Consider the following 18,498-nt stretch of genomic DNA (forward strand, 5'->3'; position numbering starts at 1 on the left):
CCCAGCAGGTCCAAACTGGAGTTTATGCTTCACACAAGCCTTCTCCACCTTCATTCATCTGGCCCCATCAACATATCCCTCCACTCCTTTCTCCCTCAGTGTTCGCTAGATTGCTCCCTGGGGTCAGGGGGTTGTCCTCTGATAGGAGGCTGAGGAAACTGGGTCTCTGCTCTGTGGGGTAGGGTGATCTCACTGAAACATACAAGATTTCGAATGGGCTTGACAGGCTGGACACTAAAAGATTGCTTCACTGGTTGAAGAATCTAAAACACGGGATATTATCTCAGGATAAAAGGCCAATCAGTTAGGGCGGAGATAAGAAATTTCTTCACCCAGAGATCTGTGAATCTTTGGAATTCTCTCCCCTCTTGTTGCATATATTTAAGTCTAAGATGGACAGATTTTTGCCCCCTCAGGAATCGGGGTATATGGGGAGCAGGCAGGAAGCTGGAGGTTGAGGCCGATGATCAGGCCATGTTTTTATTGAATGTTGCAGCAGGAATGAGGGGCCTTATGATCCACTCCTCCCATTTCTTATGTTTTTTATGCCCCTATGTACAGATCTGGAACTCTTGTGGTTCAGTGGGCAGCAACCCTGCCTCTAATCCAGAAGCTCTGGGTTCGAGTCCCACTCTAGGGCTTGATGGCCATTGAAGGTGCGTTCATCACGGCATCAACCTGGTCGAGTGTCAACGTGGAAATCCTTCCAACACATGGTTGGCGGTAACTGCGGGAGAGCTTCTTGGAAAGAAAATTGGAGCCTCCCCCATCGATGTTCATGGTTCCAGCTCCAACATGCATATAAAAGCATCGCAGCAATTTGGACTTGTTGAGGGGGGGTGGTTTGGTCAGTTGGCTGGATGGTTGGTATGGATCAGATTGCTACCAAAGCATGGGGTTCAATCCCCATTCTGGTAATGGATTCAGTGCCTCCTGAATTGCCCAGACCATGGTGGAGATCCATAAGACGTAGGAGCAGAAGAAGGCCATTCGGCCCATCGATTCTGATCCACTGCCATTCAATGAGTATTGACATGTGATAATCCACAACTCCACCTTCCCGTCTTATCCCCGTAATATTCGATTCCCTTACTCATTAAAAATCTGTCTATCTCGGCCTTGAACATACTTCACGACCCACCGTCTACAGCTCTCTGCAGTTTCACAGATTCACCAGCCTCTGAGAGAAGAAATTCTTCCTCATCTCTGTCTTAAATGGGTGACCCCTTACTCTGAGATTATGGCCTCTCCCACAAGGAGAAACAACCTCTCAGCACCTTAGGCAGAGAGCAGGGAGAAGAAGCTGTAGATATCTTGCTCCCCCTTAAATGGATCAGTGCAACTATTCAATGAAATGGCTATTTTTGAGAAATACTCCCCCTTTGTAAGTATCACTCCAGTTTTGGTATGTAACTGCTGCTTTTACAGTCGGCAATTATCACTCATCCCAGTTTTGATAAATCATAGAACATAGAGCAGTACAGCACAGAACAGGCCCTTCGGCCCACGATGTTGTGCCGAGCTTTATCTGAAACCAAGATCAAGCTATCCCACTCCCTATCATCCTGGTGTGCTCCATGTGCTATCCAATAACCGCTTAAATGTTCCTAAAGTGTCTGACTCCACTATTACTGCAGGCAGTCCATTCCACACCCCAACCACAGTCCTCAGGCACTTTCAAATCACGCTTTCACCCCAAACATCAATGAGACTACATTTGCAGTGCAGAAAGAGACCATCCGGCCCATCGAGCCTGCAATGACTCTCACCCAGACCCTTCCTCCTCTTGGCTCTATCCTTGTAACCCTGCACATTTACTATGACTAATCCACCTAATCTGCACATTTTGGGACACTAAGGGACACCCAAGAGTGCAAAAAGGCACACCAACTGCTTATCGCTTACTTAGAAGAGGACACCTCCTCTGTAGGACATTGTTTTGCAGGGTTATCTGTAACCACGTTGGAATATGTCCAATTAATAAGCCGATTGGGGTCGCTCACCAACAGTGTCTGAAGATCTGCTGAACTCAAATATATATATTTTTTATTTGTTGGGCTGTGGGAGTCACTGGCAAGACCAATATTTGTTGTCCATCTGTCAAGAGTCAAATACATTGCTGTGGGTCTGGAGTCACATGTGGGCCAGACCAGGTAAGGATGGCAGATTTCCTTCCCTAAAGGACATTAGTGAACCAGATGGGTTTTTAATGACAATCGGTGATAGTTTCTTGGTCACCATTACTGGGACTAGCTTTACATTGCAGATTGTAAATTCCACCAGCTGCCATGATGGGATTGGAACCTGTGTCTCCAGTGCATTGACCTGGGCCTCTGGGTTATACCACTCCTGACATTTCCCTTTATGGGCGGCACGGTAGCACAATGGTTAGCACTGCTGCCTCACAGCGCCAGGGACCCGGGTTCGATTCCCAGCTTGGGTCACTGTGTGGAGTCTGCACGTTCTCCCTGTGTCTGCATGGGTTTCCTTCGGATGCTCTGGTTTCCTCCCACAGTCCGAAAGACATGCTGTTTAGGTGTATTGGCCGTGCAAATTCTCCCTCAGTGTACCGAACAGGTGCCAAAATGTAGCTACTAGGGGATTTTCACAGTAACTTCATTGCGGTGTTAATGTAAGCCTACTTGTGATACTAGTAAATAAACTTTAAACATTACTAGCCCAGTGACATTATCATTTTGCCGCCGCCTCCCCTGCGTCACTACTGACTAACCTGTCAGACGGGATTGAATCAGTCGTGAGGAATTCCTTGGATTTCCTTTGCATCTCGTGACGGCTTTAACCCTTCAGTTCTTCACTGACTGCCATCCAGGGAGGGTGTGCAGGGGTTAAATAGGATGAATTGGGATTGAATTGGCTTCAAGACAACATTTCATCAACCTTTACGCTCCACACCGGCAAATAGTTGTGATAACGCTTACCCTCAAGTTCCCAAAGGCACTTCAAGCCCGTTTTCAATCTAACTCGGAATGTGGAAATAGTTACTGCCTCAAACATTAACCTGGAAATTCAAAACCTGTCAACTTTCCAAAGCAAATACAGTAAGGTCAATGGCAACCTACCCGGCTGATCAGAAACTGATGAGATCAGGTGGAATGTTGGTTTGTCCTGCTACCTAATAGACTATTGCTACCTTATTTACTTGCAAAATCGTGATCAACATGTAGAACTCATCAGCTGCAAGTTTTTATTCCCTTTCAAGGAAAGTGGACATCGCTGGCTCGGCCAGCATTTACTGTGTCACCTCTTGAACCACAGCAGTCCATGTGATGTAGGTAAACGCACAGTGCTGCTGGGAAGGGAATTCCAGGATTTTGACCCAATGATGAGAAAGGAGCAGTAACCCGGTTTCAAAGCAGGGAGTGTAAATCAGGGGGGAACATTGAGGTTGTGATATTCTTTTGCCTCTGCTGCCCTTGTCCTTAAGCTAGATGGTACAGGGTGCAGGCTTGGGAGTCCCTACAATGCAGGAGGAGGCCACTCAGCCCATTGAGTCAACACTGGCTCTCCAACAGAGCATCCCACCCAGGCCCTATCCCCATAACCCCACATATTTACCCTGCTAATCCCCCTAACCTACACATTTTGGGACACTAAGGGGTAATTGTGCATGGCCAATCCACCCAACCAGCACATCTTTGGAGCGTGGGAGGAAACCGGAGCACCCGGATGAAACCCACGCAGCCACGGGGAGAACATGCAAACTCCACACGGACAGTGACCCAAGGCTGGAATTGAACTCAGGTCCCTGGTGCTGTGAGGCAGCAGTGCTAACCACTGTGCCGCCCTATGCTGGTATTAGACTGTCCTCTGTAATGGAATAATGGAATAATAATCTTGTCAATATATGCAGCAATGAGTATAAGATCTTAACATTTTAGAAGAATGATTCATTGTAAAGTATTCCAAGCACATCTGCCTGGGAGCATTCCATTTCTAATTATTATGGTACGAAGGAATACATAGAAGTTACAATATAGCCACTTAGCCCAATAAACCTGACCTTTACACTCCACACAATCTAACAGGTAGAATTACCTTTACCCTCCCTGTCCCTCTGTCCAGCCAACCTGTCTAATGTGGAAAGAGTTTCTGCCTTGTTATGAATTCCACAGCCTCACAGCACTGACTGTGAAGATATTACTGCTGCATTCTTGTATTTAGTTTTGTATCTATGGTACCTCTGACCCCCTCAACTAGTCTGCTTCTAGCTACTCTGTTCCATTCTCTCATTATTTTAAACACTTTTAATACATCACCCCATAATCTGATACTTTTTTTCTGAAATGTATATATGTCTGTGTGTGTGTGTATATGTGTGTTGTGTGTATATGTGTGTATACGTGTGTGTATGTGTGTATATATATGTGTGTGTGTGTATATATGTGTGTGTGTATGTGTGTGTGTATATGTGTGTGTGTATATGTGTGTGTATATGTGTGTGTGTGTGTATGTGTGTGTGTGTATATGTGTGTGTGTGTGTATGTGTGTGTGTATATGTGTGTGTATATGTGTGTGTGTATATGTGTGTGTGTATATGTGTGTGTGTATATGTGTGTGTATATATGTGTGTGTGTGTATATGTGTGAGTGTATATATGTGTGTGTGTGTATGTGTGTGTGTGTATATGTGTGTGTGTGTGTATATATGTGTGTGTGTATATGTGTGTGTGTATATGTATGTGTGTGTATATGTGTGTGTGTGTATATGTGTGTGTGTGTATATGTGTATGTGTGTATATGTGTGTGTGTATATGTGTGTGTGTGTATGTGTGTGTGTATCTATATGTGTGTGTGTGTATATATGTGTGTGTATATAGGTGTGTGTGTATATGTGTGTGTGTATATGTGTGTGTGTGTATATGTGTGTGTGTGTGTGTGTGTGTATGTGTGTGTATATGTGTGTGTGTATCTATGTGTGTGTGTGTATATATGTGTGTGTGTGTGTATATGTGTGTGTAGGTAATAATTGGGCACTGAAATGGTAACGAGAATGTAATAAAATGTTATACAGCTTCATCGTTTAGTTTGAGTCAGTGTGAGGGCAGAAATATCTTCAACAGAAGTTACTGAAACTTTTCTGCTCAAATTAGAGAGGTATTAGAATGATATAAATAAAAAGATGGATATGCATATTGCAGCATCTTTCATATCCACAAGATACCCTCTACCCCAAAAGGACACTATGCAACCAATGAATTACTTTTGAAGATTATTATGCAGGCAGATAACAGCCAATTTGTACACAGCAAGATCCCATATAAAGCAATGCGGGAAATAACCAGTTATCCTGCTGTGATAATATTTGATTTGATTTGATTCATTATTGTCACATGTATTGGGATACAATGAAAACTGATGTTTCTTGCGCGCTATACAAAGCATACCGTTCATAGAGAAGGAAATGAGAGTGCAGAATGTAATGTTACAGTCATAAGAGATTGAATTAAAGCACTGTTCGAGAGTTTGAAAGAGTTAGAATGAAGTTTTAGAAGCATAGAACGAGAGTAAGAGATAGAATTAGAAGGTATGCTGGGCACAGCTTGCAAGAAGTCGCGGCGCCATCTTGGGGAATCAAAAGTTGATGGGTCGCCATTAACCAGGACAACACTCCTGAATTTCCCCAAACAACTAGGGGAGAGGCTAGGGGAGAAAAAAACCAGAGGGCATGGGTTAAGGGTGAAAGGAGAAAAGTTTAAAGGGAATATTAGGGGGGGCTTCTTCACGCAGAGAGTGGTGGGAGTGTGGAATGAGCTGCCGGATAAAGTGGTAAATGCGGGGTCACTTTTAACATTTAAGAAAAACTTGGACGGGTTCATGGATGAGAGGGGTGTGGAGGGATATGGTCCAAGTGCAGGTCAGTGGGACTAGGCATAAAATGGTTCGGCACAGACAAGAACGGCCAAAAGGCCTGTTTCTGAGCTGTAATTTTCTATGGTTCTATGGTTCTAACACTGAGATCTTTCATATGGGTGGCATGGTGGCACAGTGGTTAGCACTGCTGCCCCACAGCGCCAGGGACCCAGGTTCAATTCCCAGCTTGGGTCACTGTCTGTGTGGAGTCTGCACATTCTCCCTGTGTCTGCGTGGATTTCCTCCGGGTGCTCCGGATTCCTACCACAGTCTGAAAGACGTGCTAGTTAGGTGCATTGGCCATGCTAAATTCTCCCTCAGTGTATCCGAACAGGTGCTGGAATGTGGTGACTAGAGGATTTTCACAGTAACTTCATTACAGTGAGCCTTCAATCAAACATTATCACATGTAAGTCTACTTGTGACACTAATAAATATAAACTTTAATCCACCCAAAGAGGCAAGTGAGGAACTCTGCTTGACGTCTCAGCTGCCAAATGGCACTTCTGACAATGCAGCACTCCGAGCAGTATCTATCAGGCCCCAGTGAACTCAATCCACAGGAGTGACTTTGACAAGGTACCGCATGGTAGGTTGTTGCATAAGGTTAAATCTCACGGGATCCAGCGTGAGGTAGCTAAATAGATACAAAATTGGCTTGATGACAAAATGTGGAGATGCCGGCTTTGGACTGGGGTAAACACAGTAAGAATTTTAACAACATCAGGTTAAAGTCCAACAGGTTTATTTGGTAGCAAATGCCACTTGATGACAACATTTGATGACAAAAGCCAGAGGGTGATTGTAGAGGGTTGTTTTTCAAACTGGAGGCCTGTGACCAGCAGTGTGCCTCAGGGATCAGTGCTGGGCCCACTGTTATTTGTCATTTATATTAATGATTTGGATGAGAATATAGAAGGCATGGTTAGTAAGTTTGCAGATGACACCAAGATTGGTGGCATAGTGGACAGTGAAGAAGGTTATCTCGGACTGCAACTGGATCTTGATAATTGGGCCAGTGGGCTGACGATTGGCAGATGGAGTTTAATTTAGATAAATGCGAGGTGATGCGTTTTGGTAGATTGAACCAGGGCAGGACTTACTCAGTTAATGGTAGGGCACTGGGGAGAGTTACAGAACAAAGAGATCTAGGGGTACATGTTTATAGCTCCTTGAAAGTGGAGTCACAGGTGGACAGAGTGGTGAAGAAGGCATTCAGCATGCTTGGTTTCATTGGTCAGAACATTGAATACAGGAGTTGGGACGTCTTGTTGAAGTTGTACAAGACATTGGTAAGGCCACACTTGGAATACTGTGTACAGTTCTGGTCACCCTATTATAGAAAGGATATTATTAAACTAGAAAGAGTGCAGAAAAGATTTACTAGGATGCTACTGGGACTTGATGGTTTGAGTTATGAGGAGAGGCTGGATAGACTGGGACTTTTTTCTCTGGACCGTAGGAGGCTGAGGGGTGATCTTATAGAGATCAATAAAATAATGAGGGGCATATATCAGCTAGATCGTCAATATCTTTTCCCAAAGGTAGGAGAGTCTAAAACTAGAGGGCATAGGTTTAAGGTGAGAGGGGAGAGATACAAAAGGGTCCAGAGGGGCAATTTTTTCACACAGAGGGTGGTGAGTGTCTGGAACAAGCTGCCAGAGGTAGTAGTAGCGGCAGGTACAATTTTGTCTTTTAAAAAGCATTTGGACAGTTACATGGGTAAGATGGGAATAGAGGGATATGGGCCAAATGCGGGCAATTGGGATTAGCTTAGAGGTTTAAAAAACAATGGCGGCATGGACAAGTTGGGCCGAAGAGCCTGTTTCCATGCTGTAAATCTCTATGACTCTGTGACTCTATGAGTCAGAGGGACAGGCTGGAAAGTAGAGTTCAGGCTACAGTAACGTCAACCGTGAGCTTATCAAAGGACACAACAGATTCAAAAGGTTGAGTGGCTTTCCACTACTCCCAATTCATAACAACATAGAAAATAGGAGTAAGAGGAGGCCATTCGGCCCTTCAAGCCTGCTGCACCATTCATTATGATCATTCAACTCAGTAGTCTGATCCTGCCCCCACCACCCCACCCCTCCCCACCCCCCACCCCATATCCTTCGATCCCCTTGGCCCTAAGAGCTATATCTAACTCCTTGAAAACTATATTTACGTGTCCCAGGGTGATGAAGGGAATAGACTGAAGCTGGTGGTAGGTGATTTTAGATAGAACATCAATAAAAATCTCTTCAAGTAAAGAGTGATTACAGCTGTCAGCTGGGTGACAAAATATTCTTTCAAACATCAGATAGATGAAGTGGTGGTGATGGAAAGAATTTCACTTTGTGCTGGGGTGATAATGGAATGCATTTTCTGAACTATAATCATAGAACCCCTACAGTGCAGAAGAAGGCCATTCGGCCCATCAAGTCTGCACCAACTCTCCTAAAGAGCATGTTTCCCAAGCCCATACCCCCACAAATTTACCCGCTAATCCCCCCAACCTACACACTTTTGGACACTAAGGGGCAATTTACCATGGCCAATCCACCTAAGTCGCACATCTTCGGACTATGGGAGGAAACCGGAGCACCCGGAGGAAACCCACACAGACACAGAGAGGACGTGCAAACTCCACACACTGACCCAAGCAAGGAATCGAACCCGGGTCCCTGGCACTGTGAGGCAGCAACGCTAACCACTGTGCCATCGTACCGCTAGTCACTCAAATAGAGCAGTGGATAAAAGCAAATTACTGTGGATGCTGGAATCTGAAACCAAAAGAGAAAATGCTGGAAAATCTCAGCAGATCCGGCAGCATCTGTAAGGAGAGAAAAGAGCTGATGTTTTGAGTCCAGATGACCCTTTGACAGCTTTGACAAAATGTCATCTGACTCTAAATGTCAGCTCTTTTCTCTCCTTACAGATGCTGCCAGACCTGCTGAGATTTTCCAGCATTATCTCTTTTAGACTCAAATGGAACAGTTTGCCTGCCTGTCCTATAGAATCATACAATCTACAGTGCAGAAGGAGACAATTTGGCCCATCGAGCCTGCACCAACAACAATCCCACCCAAGTCCCATTCCTGTAACCCCACATATTTACAATCCTAATCCCCCTGACACTAAAGGGCAATTTACTATGGTCAATCCACCTAACCAGCACATCTTCGGACCGTGGGAGGAAACCGGAGCACCCGGAGGAAACCCGCGCAGACACGGGGAGAACGTGCAAGCTCCACACAGTCACCTGAGGCCGGAATCGAACCCGGGTCCCTGGCGCTGTGAGGCAGCAGTGCCAACCACCGTGCCGCCAGTCACCCAAGCTATAGGCTGAAGAATGGGTCAACCTGTAACAAAAGATTGGAACTTGGGAGTAAAATAAAGAGTGACCCCTGCGTTACAGTACCACACTCATTCACACATGAGCCAGGGTATTTCTGGCTAATTATTTACAGTTAACATTCTGTATAATTACAAATATGTGAATTCCCTTTCTACTGAACCCAGCCTTCGGTGCGTGTGCCTGTGTGTTAATAATTAGCTTGAAGGAAAATGTAATGTATGGAGTTGGGGTTTCATTTGATCTTGGGTAGTAATTATTTTTCCGTAGCTCACGCTGATGGCAGTTTCTGAAGAGGAATCCGGTTTTGTTGCTTTTTTTTTTAAGCGTTGACACTGCTTTCAAATCTATCCAGCCGACAATTAGCCAGTTCATTAGGGGGAGGATGATATGGGGTGAGGTGTCCTCTACATATTTCGGATGAGTCAGTGGTTCAGAATGCTAAAACTTCAGATAGTCCGACCCAACCTTCAGTTATCCTTTTAACCAGGGGAGTTATCAGTCAGTCTTGGCTTCTTACAGCTCAGCACACAGCATCGTCCTTACAGAGACTGCAGAGGGTAAAGATTCCTCAACATGGTATTTCAGGTAAGGAGCTAAGAGGGAGTGCAGAGGGAGGGAGTGACTGACGCTTCCACGAGGGCTGTAATTAAAGCTCCTCAGTTCGAAGGCTCTTCCCAGATGCTGGAGAGGGTTGTTTTCCAGTGGGGATCACATGAGGAGTGCAGCTTTCCATACATGGACTGTTCAGTGTAGAGTGCCAGCTCGGTATAGGAGGACCCCCACAGACTCATTTGAGTGAGCTGCAGCGTTGGCGTCAGGGGGGGGGGAATGTAGATCGAGTCCCAGCTGTGGGATAGTCCAGCGAGGTTTCCTTCTTTTTAAAACTCCAGTATCCGGGTCTGTGTATTCCACACAAATAGCGGACTCCAAACCTTCCACAATGACTGAGAGATGCAGCATTTTACGAGCTATCTCGGCTACCGTGTGCTGTTTCTACAGGAACTCCTACATTGGAGGAGGCAAGGTATGTACTTGTGAATTCTTAACTCAACTGTCAGACCCAGCACGGGAAACAGCCAGGCAGTTATATTACTAAGGAACTATTCCGAGAGGCAAAACATATTGTCGAAAGATCTCCCAGGCTAACTGGAGCTGTGTGTACAACACTGAGAGTTGATGTATTTAACAAGATGTGAACTGGGACAGCAATGGTTTTGTGAATGGGGGCTGTTGATTCCAGGTTGTTTGCCTTTGTGTAAAGTTTGCATTTGCTCTGTACAGAGGAGAAGGCTCGATTCAGACTGGACTGTGAGAATTCGGTCTATACTCGAGGCTCCTGGTGTGTACAGGGTGAGCTGTTGGGGAGTTTGAGGGACCGGCGGTTACATGTTGAGTCTGACATTCACGCACTTGTTTAAGCTACACAATATATTAAGCAATGTGTGTTGGCAAACGGCCTTTTGATCCTTAAAATAACTGGCGAGGTTGTCATGGGAACTTTCCATTCAGTTTCCATGCAGACTTTGGGGTATTATTAGTGTCAGATGGGCTCTGGGTCCAAGCTCAGGAATGATGTCGATGGAGCGAAAATAACCCTGGCTCCAGATTCAAACCGCCTGCTGAAAAGTCCCACTCCAATCCTTTCAACAAGAGACCGTGCCGGAAGCGAAAGGGATTCGCTGCAACTTCCCCCAAACCCGCGATCCAGGGGGGAAAGGACTGGGTTCACTGTGAGGCTGGCAGTGTGAATGGGAGCTGCATTGTATACTGTTACCCTGGGAGTGTCAGTCACGCTGTAACCCTGGGGGTTGTTACACTATTACCCTGAGGGGTGTTACCCTGGGGGTGTCACACTGTTAACATTGGGGTATTACACTGTTACCCTGGAAGTGTCTCACTGTTACCCTGGGGGGTGTCACACTGTTACCCTGGGGGTGTCTCACTGTTACCCTGGGGGTGTTACCCTGGGGGTGTCACACTGTTAACATTGGGGTATTACACTGTTACCCTGAGGCTCTGTTACTCTGTTACCCTGGGGATGTCACACTGTTTCCCTGGGGGGGTGTTACCCTGTTACCCTGAGGGTGTCTTGCTGTTACCCTGGGAGTGTTACCCTGAGGGTTGTTACACTATTACCCTGAGGGTTGTTACACTGTTACCCTGGGGGGTGTCACACTGTCACCCTGGGGGGTGTCACACTGTCACCCTGGGGGGTGTCACACTGTCACCCTGGGGGGTGTCACACTGTCACCCTGGGGGGTGTCACACTGTCACCCTGGGGGGTGTCACACTGTCACCCTGGGGGGTGTCACACTGTCACCCTGGGGGGTGTCACACTGTCACCCTGGGGGGTGTCACACTGTCACCCCGGGGGGTGTCACACTGTCACCCCGGGGGGTGTCACACTGTCACCCCGGGGGGTGTCACACTGTCACCCCGGGGGGTGTCACACTGTCACCCCGGGGGGTGTCACACTGTCACCCCGGGGGGTGTCACACTGTCACCCCAGGGGTGTCACACTGTCACCCCAGGGGTGTCACACTGTCACCCCAGGGGTGTCACACTGTCACCCCAGGGGTGTCACACTGCTACCCTGAGGGTTGTTACCCTGGGGGTGTCACACTTTTACCCTGGGGGGTGTCACCCTGGGGAGTTTCACACTGTTACCCTGGGGGTGTCACACTGTTACCCTGAGAAGCGGTATGGCTCTGTTACCTTGGAGGGTGGGGTTACACTGTGACCCTGGGGGTAGGGCCATATTATTGACCTGGGGACAGGGGCAGCGAGGATGTTAACAGAGGAATCCTGTTCAGGATGGGATTTGAACACCTCTCTGGGCGATACAGTTGGTCGAACAGAAGCTGGGTCAGTTGTGGTTTATTGGAATCAACCCCACTTTCTGCCAAGTTCCCTGGGCAGCTCACACAGGCTGAGAAACTGCCTCATTTTCCAACTGTACTCCAACAGGGCCTGTTTATTTTTTTTTGAAATCCATGTATCAGATTGGAAAACCAAATAAAACCCAAGATCCTCAGCGACCCCCCCCCCCCCCCCCTTTTAAGTCGCAGCTGGACTGAATTCAAAAGGATGAGGTGTTTAATGGCAGCTGAATGAAGGGTCTGACTGTGAGACTGTTGTTTCATGTGGGTTTTTGCTAACGGTTCCCAGCCCTGCAGAGAAAAATATCCCTCTTAATGATTTTCCACATGGGATTTGAGGGATGAAAGCTCCGTGTGAGTGTGAGATATGAAGGACAGACCAAGGCGAAATCTCTTGCTGGATGTTTGTTTACAGATTGATCGGAAGGGAGAGACCCCAGCGGTCAGATGTAAACTCTCATAATGATACTGGACCAGGGTGGAGCTACCGAGGACAGAGATTACCCGATAGTGCTGCTTTCTGGAGGGTCTATAGCTTTTCCCAGTGCATTCGTTACTTCATAGTGCGGCCAACATTAGAATAAAGACATTTCAGGCTGGGGTTAGAAACACAGAAAATAGGAGGAGGCCATTCGGCCCTTCGAGCCTGCTCTGCCATTCATTATGATCATGGCTGATCATCCAACTCAATAGTGTGATCTTGCCTTTGATCCATTTAGCCCCAAGTGCTATATATAACTCCTTCTTTAAAACACACAATGTTTTGGCCTCAACTGCTTTCTGTGGCAGCGAATTCCACAGGCTCACCACTCTCTGGGTGAAGAAATTTCTCCTCATCTCTGTCCTAAATGGTCTACCCTGTATCCTCAGCCTGTGACCCCAGGTTCTGGACACCCCCACCATCAGGAACATTCCTCTTGCATCTACCCTGTCTGGTCCTGTCAGAATTTTATAGATTTCTATGAGATCCCCCCTCATTCTTCTGAACTCCAGCAAATACAATCCTAACCTAGTCAATCTCTCTTCTTAAGTCAGTCCCACTATCCCAGGAAACAGTCTGGTAAACCTTCTCTGCACTCCCTCTAGAGCAAGAACATCCTTTCTCAGATAAGGAGACCAAAACTGCACACAATATTCCAGGTGTGGTCTCACCAAGGCCCTGTGTAATTACAGCAAGACATCCCTGCTCCTGTACTCCAATCCTCTCGCTATGGAAGCCAACAAACCATTTACCTTCTTTACCGCCTGCTGCACCTGCATGCTTACCTTCAGCGACCGGTGCACAAGGACACCCAGGTCTCGTCGCACATTCCCCTCTCCTAATTTATGGCCATCCAGATAGTAATCTGCCTTCCTGTTTTTGCTACCAAGTGGATAACCTCACATTTATCCAAATTATACTGCATCTGCCATTCATTTGCCCACTCACTCAGCCTGTCCAAATCACACTGAAGCATCTCTGCATCCTCCTCACAGCTCACCCTCCCACCCAGCTTTGTGTCATCTGCAAATTTGGAGACATTACATTCAGTTCACTCATCAAAATCATTAATATACATTGTGAATAACTGGGGTCCCGGCACTGATCCCTGCGGTACCCCACTAGTCACTGCCTGCCATTTGGAAAAAAGACCCGTTTATTCCTACCCTTTGTTTCCTGTCTGTCAACCATTTTTCATCCTATCTCAACACACTACCCCCAATCCCATGCCTTTTAATTTAACACGCTAATCTCTTATGTGAGACTTTGTCGAAAGCCTTCTGCAAGTCCAAATAAACCACATGCACTGACTTCCCCTCATCAACTCTAATCGTTACATCCTCAAAGAATTCCAGTAGATTTGTCAAACATGACTTCCTTTTCACAAAACCATGCTGACTCTGTCCAATCCTGCCACTGTCTTCCAAGTGGTTGCTATAAAATCTTTGACAATGGATTCTAGAATATTCCCCACTACCGATGTCTGACTTACTGGCCTATAGTTCCCTGTTCTCTCTCTACCTCCCTTTTTAGTTACATTAGCTACACCCCAATCTGTAGGAACTGTTTCAAGGTTGATTTTGGTTGCTAGAGTAAGGGTGTAAAATGATGAGGAAGTCAATGTGAAGAGTAGGTTTGGACTATGATGAGAACGTGTGAATTGAAGTCAGAGTACTGATTGAATATTATTCATTCACGGGATGTGGGCATCGCTGGTTAGGCCAGCATTTATTGCCCATCCCTAGTTGCCCTTGAGAAGGTGGTGGTGAGCTGCCTTCTTCAACCACTGCTGTCCCTGAGGTGTAGATACACCTACAGTGCTGTTAGGGAGGAAGTTCCAGGTTCCTGACCCAGCAACACTGAGGGAAAGGCAATATATTTCCAAGTCATAGAAACCCTACAGGACAGAAAGAGGCCATTCGGCCCATCGAGTCTGCACCGACCACAATCCCACCCAGGCCCTACCCCCATATCCCTACATATTTACCCACTAATCCCTCTAACCTACGCATCTCAGGACACTAAGGGGCAATTTAACATGGCCAATCAACCTAACCCGTACATCTTTGGACTGTGGGAGGAAACCGGAGCATCCGGAGGAAACCCACGCAGACACGAGGAGAATGTGCAAACTCCGCACAGGCAGTGACCCAAGCCGGGAATCGAATGCAGGTCCCTGGAGCTGTGAAGCAGCAGTGCTAACCACTGTGCTACCGTGTCGCCAAAGTCAGGGTGGTTCGGAGGGGAACATGTGGATGGTGGTGTTCCCATGCATCCGCTGTCCTTGTCCTTCTTGTCTGTAAAGGTCATGGGTTTGGAAGGTGCTGCCTAAGGAACCTTTTAAAGTTTTATTTATTTATTTGTCACAAGTAGGCTTACATTAACACTGCAATGAAGTTACTGTGAAAATGCCCTAGTCACCACATTCCGGCGCCTGTTCGGGTACACTGAGGGAGAATTTAGCACGGCCAATGCACCTAACCAGCACGTCTTTTGGACTGTGGGAGGAAATCAGAGCACCCAGAGGAAATCCACGCAGACACGGAGAGAACGTGCAGATTCCGCACAGACAGTGACCCAAGCTGGGAATTAAACCCAGATCCCTGGCATTGTGAAGCAGCAGTATTAGCCACTGTGCCACCGTGCTGCCCTTGGTGAGTCTTGTAGTGCATCTTGTAGATGGCACACATGGCTGCCACTGTGCATCAATGTTGGAGGGAATGAATGTTTGAGGAAGGGGTAGCAATCAAGTGGGCTGCTTTGTCCTGGATGGTGTCGAGCTTCTTGAGTGCTGTTGGAGCTGCACTCATCCAGGCAAGTGGAGAGTATTCCATCACACTCCTGATTTGTATCTTGAAGATTGTGGAGAGGCTTTGAGGGGGGTCCGGAGGTGAATTTTCAACCTCTGACTTGCTCCAGTAGCCACAGTATTTATATGGCTGGTCCAATACAGTTTCTAGTCAATAGTAACCCCCAGTGTGTTTCTACTGGGGTCTCAGTGATGGTAATGCCATTGAATGTCAAAGGGAGATGGTTAGATTCTCCCTTATTGGAGATGGCCATTACTTTGTACTCACATGGTGCAGTTGTTACTTGTCACTTATTGGCCCAAGCCTAAATATTCTCCAGGTCATGCTGTACACATCTGAGGAGTTGCAAATGGTACCGAACGCTGTGTAATATCAGTGAAAATCTCCACTTTGTTGACGGAAATCATTGATGAAGCAGCTGAAGATGGTTGGGTTTAGGACACTAACCTGATGAACTCCTCCAGTGATGTCCTGGGACTGAGATGACTGACCTCCAACTATCAGAACCATCTTCCTTTGTGCTCGGTATGACTCCAACCAATGAAGAGTGCCCCTGATTTCCATTGACATTAATTTTAACAGGGCTCCTGGGTGCCACTCTTGGTCAAAGGCTTCATTGAATCAGGTCACCCCTCAAGCATCTCTTTTCGAGAATAATGAGCTCCGCCTTCACGGTTTTTCCTACTAGATATAACCTCCCAGTTTTGGCATCCTCCTTGTTGGAGCCATTTCCAAGATGATGCTGGTCGTTACCAAATCCTTGCATGTTATTGTCCCCTTTTCAGGAAAACTTTTCTTGCAGTCCAGGCTGCAACTCTGGATTGTTGTTTGTCTAACATTACCATCGCTCTTCAATCCTCTGGGATTCTCTTCCCAAACCATTTCATTTTTATTGCCTCTCTGTGTTCAAAAGCCTTTGAAGGCACGGTGGCGCAGTGGTTAGTACTGCTGTCTCACCGCTTCAGGGACCCGGGTTCGATTCCCGGCTTGGGTCACTGTCTGTGTGGAGTCTGCATGTTCTCCCCGTGTCTGCGTGGGTTTCCTCCGGGTGCTCCGGTTTCCCCCCACAGTCCAAAAACATGCAGGCTGGGTGGATTGGCCATGTTGAATTGGCACTTAGTGTCAGGGGGACTAGCTAGGGTAAATGTGTGGGGTTATGGGATGGGGAGGCTGGGTGGAATTGTGGTCGGTGCAGACTCGATGGGCCGAATGGCCTCCTTCTGCATTGTAGGGATTCTGCGAATTTGCCCACATTTACATCAGACACTTCATTGCAGAGTCACTTACTGTATGTGAAGCGATTTGAAATGTATCTGGGAGGTGAGATAAGATGCTGTAGGATAGACTTACCGCCTCACTATTCCCATTCCGGCCAGGAGAGCTTCTGGGCAAATGTACACCCCCAGCCTGGGGCACGGATCCGGAAATTGTGATTTGCCGCTGGTTTTATATTAATGTGTGAAAGCTCCCGGGCTGGGTGTGTTACTTCTTGGACACACGGCCGTAATAGGAATCCCCTTGGCAGCAGGGAGTCCACAGCTGAATATCTCCCATTACACAAATTCAGATCTCTGCTCTCTCTTTGCCTTTGACCTCCATTCTCAAATTCCTTCACACCCCGTCCATTCCACTTGTCCAGCACTCTGGGATGTTCCTTTACATGATGTTCTATGGGATCAGGATATTGAATTCGATGATCAGCCATGATCATAATGAATGGCAGAGCAGGCTGGAAGGGCCGAATGGCCTCCTCCTGCTTCTAGTTTCTCTGAGCAACTCTTGAAAATGCGAAGTTGCTTTGTTGCTAAGCAGATTGATCCTGTTTAATTGTTTGTGCAAACATGCTTAATCTACCTGTTTTAAGAACGATAAGACCTAAAATCCTCGATTTACAGAGGATGTACAGCACTGAAGCAGGCGATTCAGCTCACCAGTCCGTACTGTCATATAAGGGCGGCACGGTGGCACAGTGATTAGCACTGCTGTCTCACAGCACCAGAGACCCGGGTTCGACTCCTGGCTTGGGTCACTGTCTGTGCGGAGTCTGCACGTTCTCCCCGTGTCTGCGTGGGTTTCCTCCCACAGTCTGAAAGACGTGTTGGTTAGGTGCATTGGCCATGCTAAATTTTTCCTCAGTGTAACCCGAACAGGTGCCAGAGTGTGGCGACTAAGGGATTTTCACAGTAACTTCATTGCAGTGTTAATGTAATCCTACTCGTGACACTAATAAATAAACTTTAGGCTCCTCCCATATTTCCTCATCTAAGTCTATCATCATAACCCTCTCTTCCCTCCTCTTTCATACCTTTGTCTAGCTTTCCGTTTAATGCATCATATTATTTGCTTCAATCACAGCCTGAGGTAGTGCATTCCACATTCTCACCACTCTCCGGCTAAAGGTGTTTCCTCTGAATTCCCTATTGAATTTCTAGGTGACTATCTTTTATCGATGGTCTCCAGTTATGCTCTTTCCCACAAGAGGAAATATTCTCTCTCTATCCACTCTATCAAAATATTTCAGAACTTTAACGGCCTATGTTTTAAAAATGTATTTATGGGATGTGGGCATCGCTGGCTGGGTCAGCATTTATTGCCCATCCCTAACTGCCCTCCATTTCAGAGGACATTTGAGATCCAACCACATTGCTGTGGCTCTGGAGTCACATGTAGGCCAGACCGGGTAAGGACGACAGATTTCCTTCCCTAAAGGATATTAGTGAACCAGACGGGTTTTTACAACTGGATAAAAGCAAATTACTGCGGATGCTGGAATTCGAAACCAAAAGAGAAAATGCTGGAAAATCTCAGCAGGTCCGTAAGGAGAGAAAAGAGCTGACATTTTGAGTCCAGATGACCTGACAAAGGGTCTCAAAGCGGATCTCAAAGGGTCTCAAAAGGGGTCTCAAAAAAGGGACTCAAAACGTCGGGTTTTTACGACAATCATTTCATGGTCATCAATAGACTTTTATTTCCAGATTTTTATTGAATTCAAACTTCAACATCTACCGTGATGGGATTTGAACCTGGGTCCCCCGATCTTGCTCTGGGTCACTAATACAGTGACAAAAACCACTGCACCACTGCCTCCCAAGTCATTGTGGAGTGACTTCCAGGT

General features: G+C 46.7%; 1 protein-coding gene across 3 annotated transcripts in view; it reads left to right on the forward strand.

Moving 5' to 3' along the window:
• bcar3 (BCAR3 adaptor protein, NSP family member) overlaps positions 1 to 18,498 on the forward strand; it is a 219,848-nt gene that overhangs the window by 154,511 nt on the left and 46,839 nt on the right. Inside the window, exon 1 of one of the 3 annotated variants that reach the window (XM_078218858.1) lies at positions 9,981 to 10,237. The exons of the other annotated variants lie outside the window; for them this stretch is intronic. Within the exon in view, the coding sequence (XP_078074984.1) occupies positions 10,154 to 10,237 (84 nt within the window). The 5' untranslated portion in view covers positions 9,981 to 10,153. Of the gene's footprint in view, positions 1 to 9,980; positions 10,238 to 18,498 lie in introns of those variants that run through there. 3 annotated transcript variants of the gene reach the window in all.

This window comes from Mustelus asterias, chromosome 8, assembly GCF_964213995.1.
Source record: "Mustelus asterias chromosome 8, sMusAst1.hap1.1, whole genome shotgun sequence".
In the NCBI taxonomy this organism is placed as follows: domain Eukaryota; kingdom Metazoa; phylum Chordata; class Chondrichthyes; order Carcharhiniformes; family Triakidae; genus Mustelus; species Mustelus asterias.